Here is a 23298-nt window from a genome sequence, read left to right as displayed (position 1 = left end):
GTTAAAACATATTTTTTCAGTCTTAGCGTGACTACGGTTAGTAAATCCAAAATTTAACTATAATAAGTCAAATTTAATATTAAGTTTTAATCTATATAATATAAAATATCGTGCATGTGCATACTTTACACTAGTCAAGTAGTCAAGTTGTGATAGTAAATGTTGTTCGCTTTGAAATTTCATTTTTGTTTATTTAGTCAAATCAACGAAATAGTACGCCAAAATCCTGGGAATAAACAAACAATATTTCCGTATAGTTATATAATACAAAATGTATGCTTAAAGGATGTAAAGGATAATAATATTATAATTTATTATATTAATTAAACACATTGTGTATTATCAAGGGATTATAACATTTTAATAAAGGTTTGAAATTGAAAATAATAATGTGTTATTAGTTATATGATTCATACACACCTCTCTATAATAATGTAATATACTATTTTTCGTTGTACGCGTCACGCAAATATTTATAGGTTTACAAAATACTATTCGATGTTTCTCGATTTCTGTTCGTAGAATATTATTAATTGTTTTAAACATTACACAAGATTTGTATAAATGGTTCAAAAATTCAGCTGAATTGAATTTTTTTAAACCAATATGGACTCGTTTTGATGACCTGGAATCAAACCACGGTGTTTTACACTTTCGTCGATTCCAGTAGAAATAGTGCAATACAAATTATTATATAGACACCGAGGTAAAACGTCATGGACTATATTATATTATTCTATAGGCGTTCCATATTCCTTGCTCATGTGAATTTACACTTCACGTTCACGCGTTCAGTTACCCGTCAAAATTATTCTATAAAGTAAAATTCACATTTCATCTTTGACTTCATAAAGTTTATAATGAAGATTTGATAATTTAATTCCATAAATAATTAAATTAAATTTCAAGATTACTAGTTGAAAATGTATACATCGGACTATTGGATTGCTTTGGCCTGTTTCATCGATGTATGACGTGTGTACAATTTACATAATGGCTATTACTTACCTATTTATTATCGTTTTAAGAGATTTAAAGTGAACAAAAAATTGTTAACGTTAATGAATAAATAAACAGTGTACCACTATAATAATACCTACCTATATCGAGTTCTGAATGTTTTCTAATAAACCTTTTGAAGGTTTAAAAACTTCATTTTAGCATAAAGTATTGTATAGTTATAAATTACATGTAGTTTTATTAGGCGTTGTATTTTTTGTAGGGGTAGTAACAGGTAGATAAAAACGAGTCCGTTTTTTTTGTTTTTTTTTTAATTAACCTGTATTCTTTCTTCGTATGTTATTATTATTATTTTTTTTTTACCTAAGAATTAGCCGTGATCCCGAAATGAAAATCTCGTTCTATTCAAATGGTAAAACCGGTAGGCAGGCAATCAGCACACCTGTTTATTATTCCTTAGAGGTTCAGACGACTGTTTCGCCTGCATCCTCTTTGCATACGTTCGACCAGAGACGAACAACAACAAAAAAAAAAAAACATTATCTCACTGTATATATAATATTATTTAACACGCTAGATAATGATCGGAGGCGAACAATGCTCGAAGGGTTACACCAAGGCCACGGACTAGTGGCCCAGTTTTATAGCGTTTATAAGGGCACGTTTACACCCTTTATACATAAACGAAACGTACGTTCCTACTGTACAAGTAGTATATTAAAATTGAAAAAGTAAGTTATGGACTTTATTATACTAAATAATTAACGTAGGGCATTTAAATAAAGATCATAACTTAATAATAATAAAATATAAGAATGTTTTGTTATTGTATACCAAACATTTTATTAACTGTACACATCATACGAATAACATAATCAACAAAACCTAATATTTTAACATTTAGAAGTAAAATAATTCGGTAAACTATAAAATTATATGAATTTAATATATATATTATTATTTTTTGCTCATAATAATATGCCATAGGTATATTTTCGTATTACCCATTAGGTATGACGTTATTAAGACAAATTATAGTACATAGTAATATAGACTGATAGTGTATACTTATATATACGTATAAACATAATAATAACAAAATATATTATGCTTAATTTTTATAAATCGGTATTTAGGTACTATTTATCAAAATTATTCTCTGAATCTATAAACAAAATGTCACCAATATTATTAAATTAAAAAACTTTAGAATATTATAAATTATTTTTTGTATATCTTATACATTATAAAATATAAAATTGTAAATTAATTGGAGCTTAGTTTTCATAACAGTTCAAATAAAATGATTAAAAATTCTAAACCGTGATTTCATTTTGCAGCATTTTTCAGTTTAATTTTGGAAAATACTTAAAGAAGAATACAGAAGACATCATTAACTTGATGACTACGTGCCTATTATGATTAATATGAACCTTTAAAGCTTTTTAAGAGACTTATTTGCATAAATAAATGTACTTTTACTTTTCAGTTGAGTTATAGGTATACTTATCAATATTCAATATACAACAAAATCAACAAATTTATTAGTTAGAGACATGTTGATCGAAAGTACCTATTTCTTAACATACGGCCTAGATGCCTAGCTTATAATATATGATTCCAATGATGGAATTTTTAATAAACAATTTATTATTATGTTATTCTTAGGAGAGTTTTATTTTTGTGTTTTAGAATTGTCTTATTATACTGCACAGCAGAATATTAAAAGACAATATATATTTATGATCAATAGACTAGATATATAAGATACTATAAATAGTAAATACGTCATTATAATATTATGCTCACATACAAATTTAACATGTTGATGGTTCCGGTTCTGCGAATTTTTTTTTCTCTTTGCAATTTATTATCAGTAAGCAATTTACTTGTTAATTTTTTATCCATAGACATGTGGTCATGACCGAATAACGGTACCTTAACCGTGATTGAAAGATGTATTACGTTTTAATGATTCAATTTGTTTTCGCCATATGAAAGCATTTCATTGCACAACCTTGAACTTGGCCTCAAACTGTTTTTTAACGTCACCGCCATTCGTTGCAGTCGTCAGTATCTGCACTGCATCATCACAAGTATTTCTTTTCAAGGCGTGTATCGTGATTGTCGTATAATATATTCATTATTTAATATTTATCTTGACATAGACTGCATTGAATTGAACTTTTTTAATTTTGTATAAATATTCAGCCATCGGATAGAAGGTATAGTACTATAGTCTGTACATTTGAGTTCCGGAGTTTTATCAATGTCCACAAAATAGACACTCCCGTTGGTAGTTTTAGTGCAACAGTGTTGACATTGTTTCACTACAATTGATTTGTCCCAATTTAGGTATTTTTAATGGCAATTTTTTTTTATGTTATAATATCCACGTTCTACATAAGTATTTAATTCGCAGTTCAGCGAAACTCACGAAGTTATTAGATCATATTATACTAAATGTGTTTCAAAATTTTTTTCTTTCTTATGCGTGAATACGCGAACACTCATTTATTGCTGGAGAATCAAAATACTGACAACCTTGATTTCGTTTAAATATGTGTATGCGGCTAAAACGAAAACAGAGTTTGAATGTGGCCAAGCATAAGCATATAGTTAGTGAAACAATACAAACCACAATTTTCGTATGTGTGAACGTGCCCTAGCTACAACTACACCACCAACTTTCAATAATACCGAGTAATTGGTTCCAACAACAATTGGGGAAACAAAGAAGATCGTGCATTAACGAGGGTAGGTTTCTATACAATTTATATTATATACATGTTATATGTGATGTAAGTAGATGTTCCTTATATACTGCCTGCTACCTATATAAACGGGTATATAGGTATAGGTACGTGCAGGCATCACTTTATTACTAAAAAAAAAAAGAAAAGAAAAGAAAAAAACTGACCAGTGGCTACCATCAATCAAGTTGCCGAAGGGTGGCAAGGTCGCGTGTATGGAGCATTCTGTGCAGTGTGCACTGTAACAGTGGAACCAAGGACAACCACTCGTAAAATGATTTTTGTTTCTAATATTTGACGGTGACTGAAAAGAGTAATGCCATCAGTGAAATTGAACACTTTTTCACCTAGATATTGATGGTAGAATGATTATATTAAGTACACACATCATAATAATATGTATACACAAGTATAATTTTATTAAGCTGCTGTAAGCACCATTCAGTATATATTATAAACATCGGTGTAGAGATAATGTTTCTCACGAATCATCAGCACTATGCAAAACGATTTACGGTTATGTGAAAATAAAAAAAGGACAATGTGCATAATAATAAATAATCAATCTGCTTTGCACGTTGCAACGTATGCATTCTGCAGCAAACTACCTATATTATAAATTATAATACATCGTTAGTCGAGCGACTTACGCGTACGATATTATGCTATATAAATATATCTATAGGAGATCAGTTATTATCGATAACATACACTATATATAAATATTAAACTTGCAAACACAAACATAGACTCAAGAACGAAGTATTCTCATAGGTATATATAAATATTAAATAATAATTGCTATTAGTTAACCTTTTATATACCTATTATTATAATATATTATGCTATGCGATTTTTACACATTTTATTTATCAAACAAAAGTCCTGTTTAATACAATCTTAAAGTATTTTTTTTAATTATAATATTACGATATGAATATGAAATTCTTACATGTTTATACATTATTAATATATTCTAATACAATTAAAAATAGTATAATATATTTCCATTCCACATTTTAAACTTTCATAGACCTAGGTTTAGACATTAGCTTGCACCTTCATAAAATATTTATACTTCAGTTCATATATATATGAGATTTTATCAACTATTTTGATTACAATTTAGATTCGTTTTATGAAAAATACATTTTGCATTTTTACCAAATCACTGGTTGGAAAAGATGGCTCTTATACCTAATGCATATATTTTGTATTAGTAATGTTATTATATTTTACTGACTAGATGTTTAATATGACGTAATATGTAAATGTTCATGTATAAACTAATATTTATGTACCTATATATTAATGCTAAACTATTCCAAACTAGTTTTATTAAAAAAAAATTCTGCCTATAATATTTCAAGCTGTAGATAGTAAGAACCTTAAAGATCATGGAATAAAAGGATTTATGAAAAAAATATTGTTGTCGAATATATTTACGTGAAAATGAAAATGTTATAAGAAATTCCGTAAAAGTATATTTTAAATTTCATACAATCATACAATTAAATTATTACATTTTGAAGTACCTAGGTACTGTATGAATTAATTAACACAATTAGTGTATTAGTATAATAATGGCTTAATAATTATTAAGCAACATTTATAGATAAGAAAAAAATTAGTCATTCGTGTTAGTTACAATAATTTAGTAATAGGTACCATGAATTATTAGTGATACTGATTAGTGAATGTGAAAAAGAATATTACGAGTATTATACCGCTGTAAATTATTTGTATTTTACAATTTCACTTAATAGTTGATGTAAAAATTGTTAAGTATTCTAACAGATAGCTTGTCAAAATTATAATCATTTTTATGGCTTGTTCTTAGTTTCAACAATTGTATGTAATACTTTTACAAATACTGGCTGTATAATGATTTTTAGTAAAAAAAAATACCTTAAAGCCTGAAAGCTAATACTCTTTTACGTCGTTCGGAAAAAATATGATATTGAAATATAAAAAAAAATGATCATTACATTAATACATGGCTATAGCTATAACCAAAAGGTTATAACCCTTATGTTTTTTTATTATTTTAATCTATCACGCTGTATACTCGTATTGCAACTCTGTGTACACTCAATAACAATAATAAACTAAATAGTAAATACTAATAACTATTTTCAAATTCTAAAAACATAATATGATCCAGTATATTCGTAATGTTATTATACATTTTTACCAGTATATCACGCTTATATATAGGATAATCTTATTTGTATTTCTTCTAAATAAATACTATTTATTAATTTGACAGTGAACCATTTCAATAACAAATTAATGTTTATAAACATTGAGCACACATCTTTGGTCGCAGTTTTTTTTTAAAGTCATATCACAACAAATTTAATTTTTGGAAATCATATTTGTATGAATTACCCCAAAGGCCATTACCACAATGTCCCGCGTATAAAATATTTGTTATTGGATAAACTTGGCTACCTTGGGCAGATAGACTGAAAGTAGAAGTTTAAGTGGGCGTAGCCTCCTAAAATCATTTATATACTTTCCAGTTTCCACAGACGCATAAAAAGTGTAAATTATAATTTTGCCGAAAGATTGCATTTCGTATTTACTTTTACGTGGACGTCTTTCACTGCGCAGCGATGCTCAGTTAAAAATGGCTAGCGTGACTGAATCAAAATTATTGTTATAAATCACAATAATAATATTATCATTACCTATACGCACACACATCGCAGAACGATAATTACGTACTATGTAATAGTATTGTATAGGAAATTTCATGAAGACGTCGACCACGTGTGGTGAAAAATAAAAAGAACCTATAGCGTTACAACCATCACTATAGATCGCATGTGTTTTATAAATAATTGTGTATAGATGATGCGATGACGATCATAATGATGATGATAATAACAATAATAATAATAATAATAATAATAAAAAAGGCATTATAATTTATATTATTGTTCCCTAGGTAGATAGGTGTGTATATATCGTAGTATATAAAATACCTATAAACATATATATAGCCATATGGGTGTTGTGATACCTACGGCGATGCGACGGTCGACCAGCCGCAGCCGGTTCCGAAGATCCGCGCATGAAGCACAGTAAAAAAATATAATGTAATAACAATAATAATAATAAAGCATACACACGAAGGTGCAGCCACTGCCGCCAATTCTCTTTCTTTTGCTCTTACACCTTCTCTTTTTTCTTTTCCCAACGTAAAAACGCTGCACTCGTCGTCCTTACCCTTGACCGCTAACGTTTCAAACGTGTTTTGCCGTTACCGTCATACGAGTGCGAAAACTATTTTTAATTTATAAGAGTTCACAACATAAGCATGCATTCAACAAACATTTTAGTCAAATCTACCTATAATATAAATTTAATGTTATTAATTTATTATGCACAGACACACAGTGTACTGACTTTATCATCAGCTGATGATTAACTACGGAATTTCGATTATGGTTATTTAATAGTTTTTCTATTGTTCAATAATTTACCAACCTGTAAACCACTTTAAAATTGTATTTTTCGTAACATTAACTTTTGGATATTTTTTTTTCAATTTTTATTAATGGCAACTTACATATTTTTTAAATTTATACTCTCAAGCAGAACATTTTTTTGTCTGGTCCATCATCTATGCATATTAACTATTAAGATTGCATAATCTTGCTATTGAGTCAAAAATAGATTATTATATTATGTTCAGTAGTATTAAATATTTTTAATGAACCAGAATGGCAGAATGTAGTGAAGTGAAATTTCGCTTTTTACGACAAGTAAGCACTACTTTAGCCTATTATTTGGCTAAAGCCACTAATCACTGTATATACACAAGGTGGATTAAAATGTGTCAAAATCTTATCTATCTAAAAAAATGTATAAGTTTTGACTCATGAATAATTAATTATTCACCCAATGCCATACAAATATTCCCCATTACTATAATTTCATAATATTTTGTGCAACTATAGGTACATAAAAAAATAATGACATAGCTAGGTAACTAGAAAATCAATACTACAACATTTATAGAACCTACATAATATGACAATATAGATCGTATAAAAATAAAAAATAGTACAAATATAGAAAGTATTTTAATGATAAAATTGACCCTGCCTTATACTGTTATATCCGGTATATTGAATTACTTACATAGGACATAGGTATACATATAATATAGTATCAAATGCATTAGAATGTATTTGCTTCGGCTTAAGTCTGAAATGTGGACTGTGGTCAATGTGCAAATAATTAGGATCATTAACACACTCAACATTTAAAACCATAGTTTCATACATTAACTAGCTATTAGACGTACATTATCCAAGTAGATGATAACTATAGGAAGAAAACAGATGAAATGCATAATAAAACGGTAAACAAAAACAAAACAAAACATAAACTCAACTTTCCAATCATAGACGAGACTATCTAAATTTATATAAATATTGTTACCTAATTATTACACCATAACAAGTGCCACAGAATGTCTGTTGATTTTTTTAAACATTATAAACAATTAATCAAATAAAAAATCGTTTCGAAAAATGTCTTTATTAAGAGGTTTGGCAAAGGTTATTTTATTTTTCATGCGTTGGGTCCTTTTTCACATAAGTATGTACAGTTTGTAAATATATTAAAAAATAAGTTAAAATACGAACATGCTAATACATACAGACCTATAGGTCAACTAATTATGGTGATCCTACTTCAACACATTTATGAACCATGTTCATGTAACTATGTAAGTCTAATTGCACTACAATTAAATGTAAATGCAAATATTCAAATTTATTGTTTAACTATCATCAAACTATCATCAAAGTTTATCTTGTATAAATTAATAAATTTAAAAAACATTTCAAGTAGGTATGGGTATTTATATCCACATCTAATAAAAATACATTTTACGTCGTTTAATATATTTGCCAACTGTTGTATCATTGATTTTTATGAATTTACATTTATTATTGAAATAAATATAGGTACTATAGTAATTATATTGTCATATTTTAATAATCTTATTTGTATTAGGTAAATTTGTAAAAAATAATATATGTTTGTTATAATCGTGTTCGTATACAAATATCAATAATTTTGAGAAAATTTTTTTTCTCAGGAATTTAAAAATATCTTTACTTAATGTCTTCAACACTATTATTATGTTCACTAGTCACCACAGAAAACAACGAATTCCTATGAGTGGACACACTTTGACCAACGGCAGAACTTGTGCGATTTAATAAGTATAATAACCAATACAAGTAGGTATGTGCGTTGCGTATAATATATACAGGCATACAGCATATGCTCATATGCATTGCGCTTATAGATTATAGACGTATAGATAGTATATATTATGTATTTTATTGGTCACATATATACATGAAGTATATATATATACCATATATAGATTGGAGCTTACATACATAATTTTCTACCCGGTCAAATTCATGAATAAACCATTTGACACGCATTCTTATATATATATATATATTATGTACATAGGTATACTGAACTACAGATAGGATATACATATTATAATAATTTATATATATATTTATACACACATAATAATCGTATGCGGACCGATAAGATTTAATGTTACTTTACTATGCAGTCTTGGCCACTAAACTGTCATCTATATATATATATGCAAACACATTTATAAAAGGTTGGTAGGTATACAGAGTCGTTCAAATTGTAAATTCAGCCGTATAGGTGACCTATGATATATAGCTAAGTTATAGTATTCTCCAAGAGAAAGAAGCGTAATTTTTAACTTGGAAATCAAACGATTTGTGTGTTTTGTATTTTTGTGTATGAATTGTGTCTGTATATGTTCAAGGAGTGACTTTAAAAATTCAATCAACCAAACATTCTCTATTTTTTTACTCGCAGGAACAAGGTATTCAACGGAATGTATATGTGCGCAAATTATATGGCCTATCATACCTGTGACGTGAATTAATACATTTTATAACACCAGGGAATCTATGTTATGTTAAGTGCATTCTTTTTCGTTATGCCGAATTGCAATAAAATATGTGGAACAGGTTCAAAATGCATTTTTTTTAAATATTTTTTTTTGTCAGCGACTATTATAATCTATAGTACCTAATTTACCGAACTTAAATTATTTTATATATGTATTCTCTACATTATATTATATGGTATAACTATAGCTGAATAAGCTATAGCCTGAGCGTGTGCAGTCTTTTTGTGTTGCAACTTTTTGTTTTTATATCACATTTAGAGATAGCCTTTAGATCATTTCCATTATTAATAGATATTATTATAAATTATAAATTAATAATAATAATTTCCACCATGAAATATGAATCTCAAAATCTCTTCACTATAAAACGAGACAACTGACCAAACTTTATGCTCATAATTTCGGCTATAGATGAATCAGTCAGACAAGATCTTGTATAGGTATTAATTTAACTCTACTTTTTAATTTTAGATTATGTGAATTTGTGATATTTAAAATTTTGGATAAGTACATTTATATTATTTAAAAATTATGGAAAGTCTTTAAAGAAAGAGACACAAATAAGCTCTCATATAAGTCAATTTTGGGTAGATTAACGAAGTAAATATAATAATAATTTTACGCATTATTTATAAGAGTATATAAGACTAAATATATTGAAGGATTAAATATTTTTTGATGGTTATCCGTCAATAATAGTTTATAATGGCATGGTAATATAATAAATTAATATTATATTGTATAAGTTTAATTTTTAAAACAATCCCTTTTGGGGTGACAAGATTGACTCGTTATCGTGTTGTTGGATACTTTTTGTCTTTAGATTAATTTACAGTGTACTCATATATGGAAGATTTAAGTATAATACTATCGCGAATCAATCCAAAAGTGTTTTAAAAAAACACCATCAACTAAAATATGACGATTGATCAAAGTTTATGTGAGCCAAGTCTAAATTATACAATAATTAAACATGAAATATGAAATATTGTCTCATTTATAATGTATAGTATGTAATAATAATTCAAGATAATAATAATAATAATAATAATAATACCAAAAAATAAAATCACCTTCAATAATACATGTATTAATATTAATTTAATAACTCATTAAAACATTAATTTATTAATTCATGCGTACTACTCATCATTTTTGCATTTGGTTATATATTGTCGTAGTGAAAACTGCAGTAGTCATTGGTTTCTGGTGACATATAGCTAGGTTTTGAACGACTCTGTATGTCATGAATCATGATGAATGTACAATACATAAATCGATCGTATAATACGTAAAACATTCTTTTATGATAAAATATGTAATCCAATAAGAAACGTCCAAGTAAAAAAAAAAACAAAAGGTAAACGCCAAATAAAATTTAGGTATACCTATACCTATCTACCTACCTACCTAAACGCATTCGTGCAACGCACAACCCCTGCAGGGGTCCTCAGTTGATAAACACACGTGGTTTACGCACGTTGTGCGTGGGTCTCGAATGTTATATTTTTGTAAAATTTCTCAAGACACAAATTCAGTGAAATATTTTAATTGATGTTTAAATATTACAATATTTTGTATAGGTAATCATGGAGAAATCAATATTTTCTTTTTTGGCCATCTGTCTGTCGGTTCAGTTGGCGTATGATTACTGCAGTAGCGACTGCGGCAAGTACGTGGCCGCAGGAGTATGTGCATCATTGGGATTGTGGTATGGTTACCGATTTTTGATCAGACCATTGGACATACAAAGGGTAAACGATTGATATTAGACTGTGTATAAATACACACTGTCTATAGCATATTATATAAGTAGGCATAGGTACAACTGAAACCTAGGTATTATGGTAACCTCAACATTTAATTCTGGGAGCGATGTTTTTAACTCTTCTCCCCCATTTGGCCAAGTATCAGATTGATCTCAAGAAGGTTCTTCCGCTTGAAAATTATTCCGTACATTTTATAAATATTATTACTTACATGTTTTATTAAAAACGTCGTTTTGCGTAAAGTTAGTCTTCAAACAGTAGGACCTATATAATATTATGTAGCACGTCATATTATTTTGTGTACAACTGTCATGGAACTATTAGATTTTAAGTGGTTCAACATTTTAATGCAATCTGAAAAACACTCATAAAAACTTCGAGTTGTTCGTCATAATTTTGAATTTGCAGTCCCTATTCATTAAGGTAATTCATTCGCCAACCGCCATGTATTACGCATGAACATAGCGTATTTGCGTAAGTAAAATATCCAAACTTATACGTGATACAACACAATTATAAACAATATGTTCATAAAATTAAAATGTATGCTTTGAATCATAAAAAAAAAATGTAATAATTAAATTTTATTGAAAGCAAAAATTGTGCACTCTAGGCCCCTAAACGCGCTGACCTCGGTATAGTTATGCTGGCTACATTCTTACTCTTTGATCACTGAGTACTGCAGGCTATAATACGATAATAATAATTATGACTGTTAAATTGTAAAATTGTCACGCAAACTATCGCGATCAGTCGTGATTGATTGGTGAATTGGGGTTTTTTTATATTATAGTTTATACTTATAAAATATGTATAATGTATATTGTATATGTATTATTTTTGAGATACCTACTCAAACAATTAAAGTAAGTTGCTTCTGTTTTATTATCAAAAGAAATTGGCAGACGTGGGTTACGAACAGCACTTCACACAAAACCAGTGGGCGTCAAAGGATAAGTTACACTTGATACGATCCATGATGAGACTGAGGAAAAAAGGGACGTTACCGCCAGTCTATCCGAACGGATGGTTTGCGCTCCTAGACTCCGATCAAATCATGGTCAATCAAGTTAAATACGTGACGGCTCTAGGTAAGTTAAAGTGTTCTGTTTTCGGAAACGTTAAATTGAAAACGTGTCTACACTCTATAAGTATCTATTAGATACTTATAGGGCCAAAGTCATTAATTATCAGTATTTATCTCAATTAAAACAAAAAACAAAAAAATTATTGAGGAAAACGGGAATTTTTATCCAAAACCAGTTTTGATAAAATTAATTTTATACTGTTTATACCTATTTACTTTTTTTGTTGTAATTCCAAAAAGTAATATCCGTAAATACTTGCGATTTTTTCACCGAATGTTTTTACTAACATTTCTTATTCATCATACATGATAACATTTTCAAAATATTTACTCTTTTTGAGCTACATTTACAGAAATTTGGAAGTTTGGAAATTTCTATTTTTTTTATCTAAAACGTCGATACAACATTTTTTGCTATGTAAAAGATCTTGAAAATTAAATGCAAGGAGTCTAATACATTTTTATTAATGCTATTAAGAAATCTATTAAAGATAATAATAATAATTATTACACAGTTATGTTCTGTATACATTTGAAGTTCAAATTTTAACAAAATTACAACTTTAAAATTAATTCGTAAAGGTAGTTCATAATTTATAAAATGTTCAATTTGTTTACCTATAAGGTATCCAAAATCTTGAAAGTAAAATATGAAATTATTCATAAGGATTCTAAAGATGATTACAAGAAATCAAAAAATCTAAAAGATTTATAAACTCATTCTACATAGGCCTTTTTTTTTTGCTAGGGCCCTTCATTATTATGCCCTATAGCCCTACCACGGAAAATATTGAAATGATGCCCCTGACCTAATAACTATTCAACAATTACAAAAAATGAGTATAGGTTTATATTCATTGATATACAATGAGCACATTTTTTCTAATTTATTTATTAAACATAAAATTAATTATTATTACAATGATTTAAAGAATATTATTAGGTAGATTAATATGAAATCATTATGATTATTATTCTTTTTTCGGTTATTGTGGAAAGCATTTAAATTTGTCAACAACCATTTCCAGATCCAAAGTTGTCAGAGTTTTTTTTTCAATTTCCAGTGTAACAATGTGAATTAATTTCTCATTTGATAAATGGTTCCTCAAATAAATTTTAATTTGGATAAGACTTGAAATGGTCTGCTCTACCTACACAGTATAAATCACTCGGTGGTGGAATAATTACATAGCCAGTTTATGTAAAATAAATGTTTCTGAAAAAGCCATTTTATACGTCACAAAAAAGTAAAACTATATTTTAAATTATTTAGTGTTTTTATTTTACAAGAATCTTTCAGTCAACTTTGGCAATCTTTCATTTTGTTTCCTAGTTTAAAAAAAATGTTTGATTATTTCTTATTTATTATATGAACGTCAATTTTGAATAATTAGTGTTGCTCAAATTTTAAGGAGGGCCAAAAGGTAGTGCCCAAGTATTTTTACCTAGGGCAAATGGACCATTGGCCCCCGTCTAGCACCGCTCTTAGGTATTTGTAGGTTTGTGCTACACATGTAATTAATGCCGACGTGAAGTACTTATATTTACTGAATTACGGACCATTTAAAAAGATTCTATAATGACCTTTTGCAATTTTTAGTATAAATACACTCTATTGTAGTTTTTTTTATGTGTTTTATAAGATATTCTTAAACAAAAAGCAAAATAAAAATAATATAATTTTCCATTATCAATAAAATATAATAGTTTCACGTGATAAGTAGATACACATATGCACATGCTGCAGCTTTAGCCATCAGGGTGAAGACTGCGGACTTCTGTAAATGTTTTTTTTTGGTTTTGCTTATTGTATAAAATGTAAATTAGGTACCTATACAAATATTATACTAATATAATTGTTCAATATTTTTAAAATCATGTTTTATACTTTTAATTTCAATAAATCATCTATTTTACAGGATTTTAACAGAATTCGCAGTAAAATTATAATTTTATATTACATACTAAGCTTAAATTTAAAATGGATATAAAGAATAATACAAGTGACTTCAATAAACCATTCGAGATGGATGAGCTAAATATGGCCATCGGAGTAATGAAAAATAGGAAAGCAGCGGGCATCGACGGAATCATGACAGAACAGATCAAGCAACTAGGCCCCAAAGCCAAGGAATGGCTACTAAACATGTTCAATAACTGTATCAAAACCGATAGTATCCCAACAGAATGGCTCAAATCACATGTTGTGGCATTATTGAAGCCTGGAAAAGCCCCTACAGATGCAAGTAACTTTAGACCCGTGTCACTATTATGTCATACATATAAAATGTTTGAGAGAATGGTACTGAATAGAATAAAAGACAAGATAGACGGGAAACTAATCAAGCAACAAGCTGGCTTTAGGGCTGGTAAGTCATGCACGGGGCAAATACTTAACCTTGTTGAAGAAATAGAGAAAGGCTATGAGAATAATGTAATAACAGGTGCAGCTTTTATCGACCTTAGCGCTGCATATGATACGGTTAATCATAGATTACTGCTTAAGAAAATATATGAGCTAACTGAAGATGCGAAATTCACAAAAATTATTAGTCTTTTATTAAGGAATAGACGGTTTTTTGTATCATTGCAGGCCAAAAAGAGCAGATGGAGAAGACAAAATAATGGATTACCCCAAGGAAGTGTTCTATCACCAATTTTATTTAATATTTATACTAATGATCAACCAATTGGGACCCAAACGAAGCACTTTATATACGCTGATGACCTCGCTATTACAACCCAGGGCAAAACATTCGAAGAGGTGGAAGTGAATCTGAATGCCACACTTAATACTATGAAGGAATATTATAATGATAATTATCTCAAACCGAATCCAGCAAAAACACTAATTACCGCTTTCCACTTACGAAACAGAGACGCCAAGCGGAAACTGAGAATTAATTGGCAAGACACAGAATTAGAGCATTGCGAAGAACCAACCTACTTAGGCATTAAACTTGACCGAGCCCTGACATATAGAAGTCATTGTGAAAACACAAAAAATAAAATAGGAACAAGAAACTGCTTGCTTCAAAAATTGGTTGGCTGTCAATGGGGCGCAGACCCTCATCATGTCTTGAGAACGACAGCCTTATCATTATGTTACTCGACGGGTGAATATGCTTGTGCTGCATGGAGAAACTCAGCACATGCTAAAAAGGTAGATGTGGCCCTAAATGTAACTAACAGATTAATTACGGGGTGCCTGAGACCAACACCAGTTCAGAAAGTACAAGTATTATGCGGTATAGCACCCCCTAATATAAGGCGAGAGGTGGCAGCAAGGGTAGAGAAAACAAAACAAGAATCAGACTTAAGACATCCTCTATATGGAGGTAAAACCATGGGGAGCCGGCTCAAATCAAGGAAAAATTTTTTGAAGACAACAATTAGCCTATCACAAACACCTGAAGCAACGAGAATAGACTTATGGAAGGAGGCAATGAAAGAGCATAACTCACTGCTATGGAAGGATCCGAAGGAAAGCTTACCGACCGGAAGTCACTTACCATGGTCGGTATGGAAGACACTGAATAGATTACGAACGGAAACTGGAAGGACAGCGAGTAATATGAAAAAATGGGGATTGAAAGATGATGGGAAATGCGAATGTGGTGGAGAGCTGGATGCGGACCATCTGTTTGTATGCCCACAATTACCGAATAAGTGTAGAAAGGAATATTTTTTGACGCATATAATTTCAGACAAAGCAATACAAATTGCGGCTTACTGGGGAGTGAAGGGAATATGAAGACCGATACGACAAGAAGAAGAAGATATTACATGGTCTAACACTGTCTAAAATCGATTTTCTTGAGGAGTGTCCTTGAAAGTTAATTTATAATATTATGACAGCAGCAGATAATATTTTGGATTTTCGGTTATTTTGTGACTTTTTGACATTCATAGTAGATATGAGTATAAAAAACTATTATAGAGGTTTAACCAGAATGGTATAATTTATTCAAACCACTGCACTGTCTAGTTTGAACAAATTAAAATAATAAAATTTAAAAAGTGAACAAGACCTTGACTCTTAAGACTCCGCGTATAAGAGTTAAACCGTAGAAAAAAAAAAATTAAATTCATTTTCAAGCTGTAGGTATAATTTTAGGCATTAATAGATGTGCTACAGTGTACACCCTATAGGGTGTTTTTACATTTAAATTATTAATAATGGTTGAATACCGACTGTGTCAATTTTACAGAATATCAATTTTGTGCTTTTGAATAGTAAAAATTGAATTATTTTTAAAACGAATTAATGTTTTAAATTTTACTAGAATTGCTAGGTTAGGTTGTAGTTTTTGTAGTTTATAGGATTGTATTGATTAGCTATTTAAAAAATGAATTATTTTTTGTTGTTTACACTGCTTTTATGCCCCATGGTGCACCATCCTTGTGCATATGCATTATGCCCTGTGTGGGACGGAGACTCTAGAGGCAGTGCATCGTTGCAGGTTTTAATCTCAGTTACTGATAACTTTTTCTCTCGGTGCACTAAGCAGGACACTATCTTGAGAAAAATAACCCCCTGACCCCCCTTTACTCATTTTAGGAGAAAACTTCGCAGTGTTTCGTGCATCCAACGGCAACGTCAATATATTAAATGCCTACTGTCCTCATCTGGGCGCTAATATGGCTATTGGAGGAATAGTTAGAGGAAACTGTCTTCAATGCCCATTTCACGGATGGACATTTGACGGTACCAGTGGAAAGTGCGTCCGAATTCCGAACGATTGTTCTAATGGTAAAAATTAGTATTCAGATAATAGTTTAAGTTTTCATATCTATAACCAATAACCATTATACATATGTACCTACGTAGTTAGTAACTAGTAGTAATAACTACTAGTTACTTGGTAAACGACAGTAGACATTATTTATATTTCATGTATAAATGAAGGTATACATTTCTACTATCATTTATGTATTATATAATTGTATTATTCTGTACCTACCTAGTGCTTAACTAAAATATATCCTAACATACGGCATACTCAGTTTTTTTGTAAGAGGGAGACAATAAACGCACGGTAGGATCCTCTTAAGAAATTATTTTTAAACTATTATACATGCATATTTTAGTTTTACTGGTAGAATAATTACATATGTAAGATGTAGCAGGTGAAAACTGCAAAGATATAATTTTTAATCTGTTGAAGGCTGAAGCTGAACATTATTCCTATTATGATATATAATACTAATTCATTGTTTTGTCTTTTGTTGAATTTGCTTGATAAAAGATAACTGCTGCACAGATACACAAATAATTTATTATATTTGTTATATACCTACCTAATTAGACATGATACAAAATATATACAATATATCCTAAAATATTTAAACCTACGTTTGATATTCTATCATCAGTAAAGTTGCCTACATCGAGACGTGTCGATGGATATGTAAAAATGAACAATTATAAAATTATTTTGTTAGCATATCATCTAAAAAAATATTCATGCCAAACGTAAATTTATTTTTGATTAGTTAACAAAGTTAAGGAGTAGGTAACCTGCTGGACGGCCACATGTTAAATTTGTATCTGGAAACTATAGCGGAATCAATATAGATTGTTTAACTGGGTAGGTACTGACGGAATCAATGGGTTATTATAAGTCATATTTACTCATTATCCATATCGATTTTCGATATACGTGCTTGTGATAAACCGAAAACATTTTCGCGTGGATGTGTGCACAGGGGTGTCATCGAGGGCGGCGTCCGTGAAGAGATGGGATTGTTGCGAAGCCAACGGGTTCGTGTTCGTGTGGTACCACGCGGAGAACGAGGCGCCGTCGTGGCGCCCGGCCAGAGACGTCGAGGAGGCCGGCCGCGGCTGGTTGTACCGCGGCCGCAGCGAGCACTACGTGAACGCGCACATCCAAGACATCCCGGAAAACGGGGCGGACGTGGCCCATCTGCCAGCACTGCACGGCCACATGGCGCTCGGCGGCCAGTACGCCGCTCAGGCCGACCGGTCGCTGTGGAAGTTGCTCGGCGTTCACGAGTGGACGGCCGCATGGAGGGCGGACGGCACCCGCGGGCCGCACGTGTCCACGCTCGATCTGCAGCACAGGCTGGTGGTGTTTGGCAAGTTCGTTGTTTTCAAAATGGACGTGGAAGCTCAACAGGTAACCGCAGGTGAAGTCGTTAATTCGTTGAGATGATTTAAGAGGGTGTGGCCCACGCATGTGTTGACTAATTCTTACAGACGTAGGTACCTATACAACATAGCAAATTTTACTTTAACAATAATCCAATTTACTGTGGTATTTTTAAAATTAGAAACTTAAGTGAATTAACCCATTATAAAATTGAATGTAAGATTATTTTCTGGGGCATCTCGGAGGCTTTTACTGATATTTTGTTTTTAACAGTATGGTTTCATAAAGGTCATAACTTGCTTCTTAATAAAAATTAAAAGCCTCCGAGATGCCCTGGATAATAAACTTAAGTTTTATAAAAGGTCAATTCACTCTGATTTTAGAATTTACAGAGTGAAATCTTTTATTATGAGCGTAAAATTTGATATATGGTGTACAAAAAACGGTTCTGAGTGAATATTATTATTAATATTTAATAATTATAATAATATAGGCAGTAGCCTGTAGCTATAAATGTACATAATATATTATTGCTATTAATGTTCGAGTCAATACCGTCCTACAAAGAACGGTGTTAATAAGTTTGTGGTATGAAAACAAACAGGCAATAACATAAAATTAATCTAAATGTTTTGAAAATGTCACTGTGACATCGAGTATTTGTATACCTATATAAAATAATGAAATATAATAATATACCTAGGTACAATGGCGGATTCAGGAGAGTTGCACAGGTGCACATGCCCCCCCCCCCTGTCAATTTTCTAACTTCAATTTTTTTCAGGTAATTACGAGTACCTATCATATAAATGAAAAATGGGGAGTTTACCAATTGCGCTTAAAATGACCTTTTAACATACCAATTGCGCTCTGTCTTTTTTGGGTCGATATACCAATTGCGCTCTGTATTTTTTGGGTCGATATGCCAATTGCGCTATGTCTTTTTTTGGGTTGATAGACCAATTGCGCTCAGTTGTTTTCAGGGTTTATAATATTTTTACAATAAACGTTAATATTAATAATAATTGTACAATATAAATCTATACCAAATTATACACATAGATACAAGTCAATAATACATAATTAATAAACATAAAAATATAAAAATATAATTACAATTTATGTTTCCATTTAATGTTTTTTATATTTTACTGTAATAATAAGAAACTGGTTTTAAAAATTCTTTGCTAGTAATTTTTCCGGATTTGTATTTCTCAATAATAGATTCTATGGCCACTTTTTTCACTAAATATGCTCGGTTTGGTGTATATTTATCTTCTTCAGTACTGTTTATTGCAGTATAGGTAAGTGTTGGTTTGTGTTTCTATAATTGCTTTTAGAAAGACAAAAATATTTGGATGTGAGGAATAAAAATTTGATGAAAACCTTCACATGCATTGGTTAGGTTAGGTTACGTACGTTCAAAGCTTATTGTATTCGATGCCCACAGTATGGGGGGGAATGTAGAGGTTGATGATATATCATTTTCAACGATATAGTCAGTGAATTTAGTAACATTTGAATTCGTTGGCTAAATTGTCATTAATTCATTTATAAAAACATCCTCCACTTCATAGTGTGGAAAAAGTGACAAGCCAAAAATTAAATGTAGCCATTTTCCTATTTCAGAATCTATGTTTTTATACTCAGCTTATAGTCCATATCTTTGGATATTCCTCCACTAAGCTTGTGTGAAATGAAACCTACAACCTACCAGAGTTATTGAAGGCCAAACTTTTTAAACAGCAAAATGAATCGCTTGTTCAAAATTGGCAACGACTGTTTTTGGACTAAAATAAAGGTTAAAAGTTGCACATTTACTGTGTATATTCATATGTAACTTTTTCCGCCGTGTAGTAACTTACATATTCCCATGCAAAAATAAGGAACCTACAATATAAGTAGCGCAATTGGTGTACTGACCTAAAATTTAAGCGGCGCAATTGGTATACTGACCTAAAATTTAAGCGGCGCAATTGGTATACTGACCTAAAATACAAATATTGTTTTAGGCGCAACTGGTCCATGCCCGAAAAATGCAGTAAATAAGAATAATACTACCTACTGTTATAATCATTATTTGCATTTAAACTGATAAAACTAGTTACAGCTTATAGTGTCTTATCGATACCTATTTATAACCATTAGGCCAGGTGCACACTTGCGTTAAATTTATATGTGCCCCCTATCAAAATATCCAAAATTCGTCCCTGCCTAGGTACGTAAGAGTTTTAAATCCCCATGTTAAATATTTTTAAATTAAAAAAAAATTGGAACTTAAAAATAAAAATATCTTTAAAAGAAAGAAACTGTGTTTATATAATATTATAATGTATAATATTATTTTAGATTCCTAGAGTAGCGAATGAAAAGTATTTTTACCATAATGTGTTTTTTTTCTGTCATTAATATTTGTAAAACAAATGCTCCAATTATAAACATCAGTATCTTTTCTGAAAGAAAAATGAATGTAGTTAGTGCGAATCGATAGGTCAAAATTAAAAATTTTCAGTAGCTTAAATAACTAATAAGCGTCAGGAAAATTAAAAAATAGTGTGATTTTTTATTTTTACATAAAAAATGTAGTTTTGTTGTAATTCAAAAAATCATAACCGTAGACACTTTAAACTGTACATCAAATATTTATAATAGCATTTTTCGTGTATGGTAACATTTTCGAATTATTTTTACTCTTTTTGAGCTATTTATATAGTCTTTTATTCTTATTTTCCAAAAATTATTCTCGACAAAAACATTGCTTGAATTTTGCTTTTTTGAAGGTTCCTTATAAGTTTCTTTAATGGAATTTCAAAAATATTAACGATACTTAGGCACAATTATTTTTATTTATGTATTTAAAGTTCAAATTTTCTCAAAATCCATCCAAATCTCAAAAATTTTCAAATTGTTTTTCAGTTTGAAATGTATAAAAGTTTTTAGAAATTTCAATAGAAGATTTCCCACAATCTTTTCTACCTTAATCAAAAAAAAAAAGTTTACCGGAAATAGCGTAACGATTTATAGCTAAGAGATATTTTTGATTTTTATTCATTTCTTTTAATTTTTAAATTTGATTATACATACAAGTAGGTATGCTAGGACGCCTCCGCTCAGAATCGTTTTTTGTATACTCCGAATATCCATAATTTAATATTTACAATACGTTTTATACGTCATATAGCCTATAGGTAATATTATAAAACAACGATTTTTTTTTAATTAGCTAATAACGAAACAAAAATATACTTTCAATTAATAGCGTTTATATGGGTAGGTATAAATAAAAATTAACTTATTGTGACTATAAAATGAATTGTGTTATTAGTATAGGTATCTAACTGCATATCAAGAAACACACATATATATATTTCATATAATATATAGGTAGTTATTACTTATATTACATTTTTTTTTTTAAAGTATGACTTTAATATCCAAACACAAATTAATAGGTAACATAAAACATATGTGTAAAGAATCCAGAGTCAAAAAATGACAATTTTTGACAGAGGCAGGCTTTAGTCCTGCTTTTTAGTCAAGCCTTTTCACTTTTACCCAATATACGTGTCGTCTGTGAATAATGTATACTAAATATAAGTAGATTGTACATTTGTCGTACATACCTATCCACCTAAAAATGGATAGTATACTAAGCATATTACGTTGTTACCAGTTACTGTATTATAATATAATTATTAGTTGTTACATTTGTATATCTATGATAAACAACATGTTTATTGTTTATTTATTATACAAATATAAGTTATTATTTTCAAATTTCTTCCCCAATGGTCAGGGTTTAAAGTGGGAAAAAATTCCAAAGGGGACTAATGTTTCCAAATAATATTCTGAGACTCAGAGTTCCATATAGAATTTTATGTATAATGTTTAATGTATAAAATCATAATTTGTTAAAGGGGACGCATTTTAACCGCCGTCAGAGGTAGAGGGACTGACTCTTCCTGCGACCCCCCCCCCCACTTTAACCCCTGCCAAGTGCACTTGAAAAAGAATGAACTATGTCTGAATGGAAATGCTGAGTTATTGAAGTATAAATTGTTATTGTTTTATAGATTGGTCCTGGATTAGTGATTTTAAATTTTAAAACGAGTTTCGGGCCCATAAAATTGGTACAAGTTGTCACACCTGTTGAGCCATTGATACAGAAAGTTGTTCATCGTATCTACTGTCCATTGTATTTGTCACTGTATGCTTCAGTAGTTTTATTTATGGAAGCTGCAATGGTTAGTTTAGTCTGAATTACTATTGTTTTATAATTTTCACAATTTAATACTACATTTTATAATTATTGTAATTACAGTTTGAGAGAGATGTAGTCATTTGGAACCACAAGAGTTACATTGAAAAGCCATTAGCTTCAAAACAAGAATCAACACTCTTGGCACATAGAAAATGGTACAAACAATTTTATAGTGCTAATAGTATACAATTTGGTAACAGAAAAGAAACAATGGATTGGTGAATAAATATATTAATTATAATTTTACATAGCAGAAAAGTATTACTAAATATATAGTATATAATATAGTAGAATAGGTATATAAAATTACAATATTAGTTTTTACTTTAAGAATTTTTGTAAAATGAAAAAAAAACA

At 29.9% G+C, this 23298-nt stretch overlaps 1 protein-coding gene across 1 annotated transcript; it reads left to right on the top strand.

Annotated features, from left to right (window-relative positions):
- Positions 1 to 11169: 11169 nt before the first annotated feature.
- LOC111040627 (cholesterol 7-desaturase) lies at positions 11170 to 23260 on the top strand. The gene is made up of 6 exons (XM_022324590.1): positions 11170 to 11465; positions 12376 to 12571; positions 17129 to 17320; positions 18277 to 18707; positions 22754 to 22924; positions 23002 to 23260. Exons 1-6 carry the CDS (start codon positions 11301 to 11303, stop codon positions 23161 to 23163), a joined length of 1317 nt encoding a protein of 438 aa, XP_022180282.1. The 5' UTR covers positions 11170 to 11300; the 3' UTR covers positions 23164 to 23260.
- The last annotated feature ends 38 nt before the right edge of the window (positions 23261 to 23298 follow it).

The sequence above is a fragment of the Myzus persicae genome, unplaced genomic scaffold (genome assembly GCF_001856785.1).
Source record: "Myzus persicae strain clone G006 unplaced genomic scaffold, MPER_G0061.0, whole genome shotgun sequence".
NCBI classification, from domain to species: Eukaryota; Metazoa; Arthropoda; class Insecta; order Hemiptera; family Aphididae; genus Myzus; species Myzus persicae.
The sequence above is the reverse complement of the archived record's forward strand: the minus strand, read 5'-3'. Positions and strand labels throughout refer to the sequence as shown.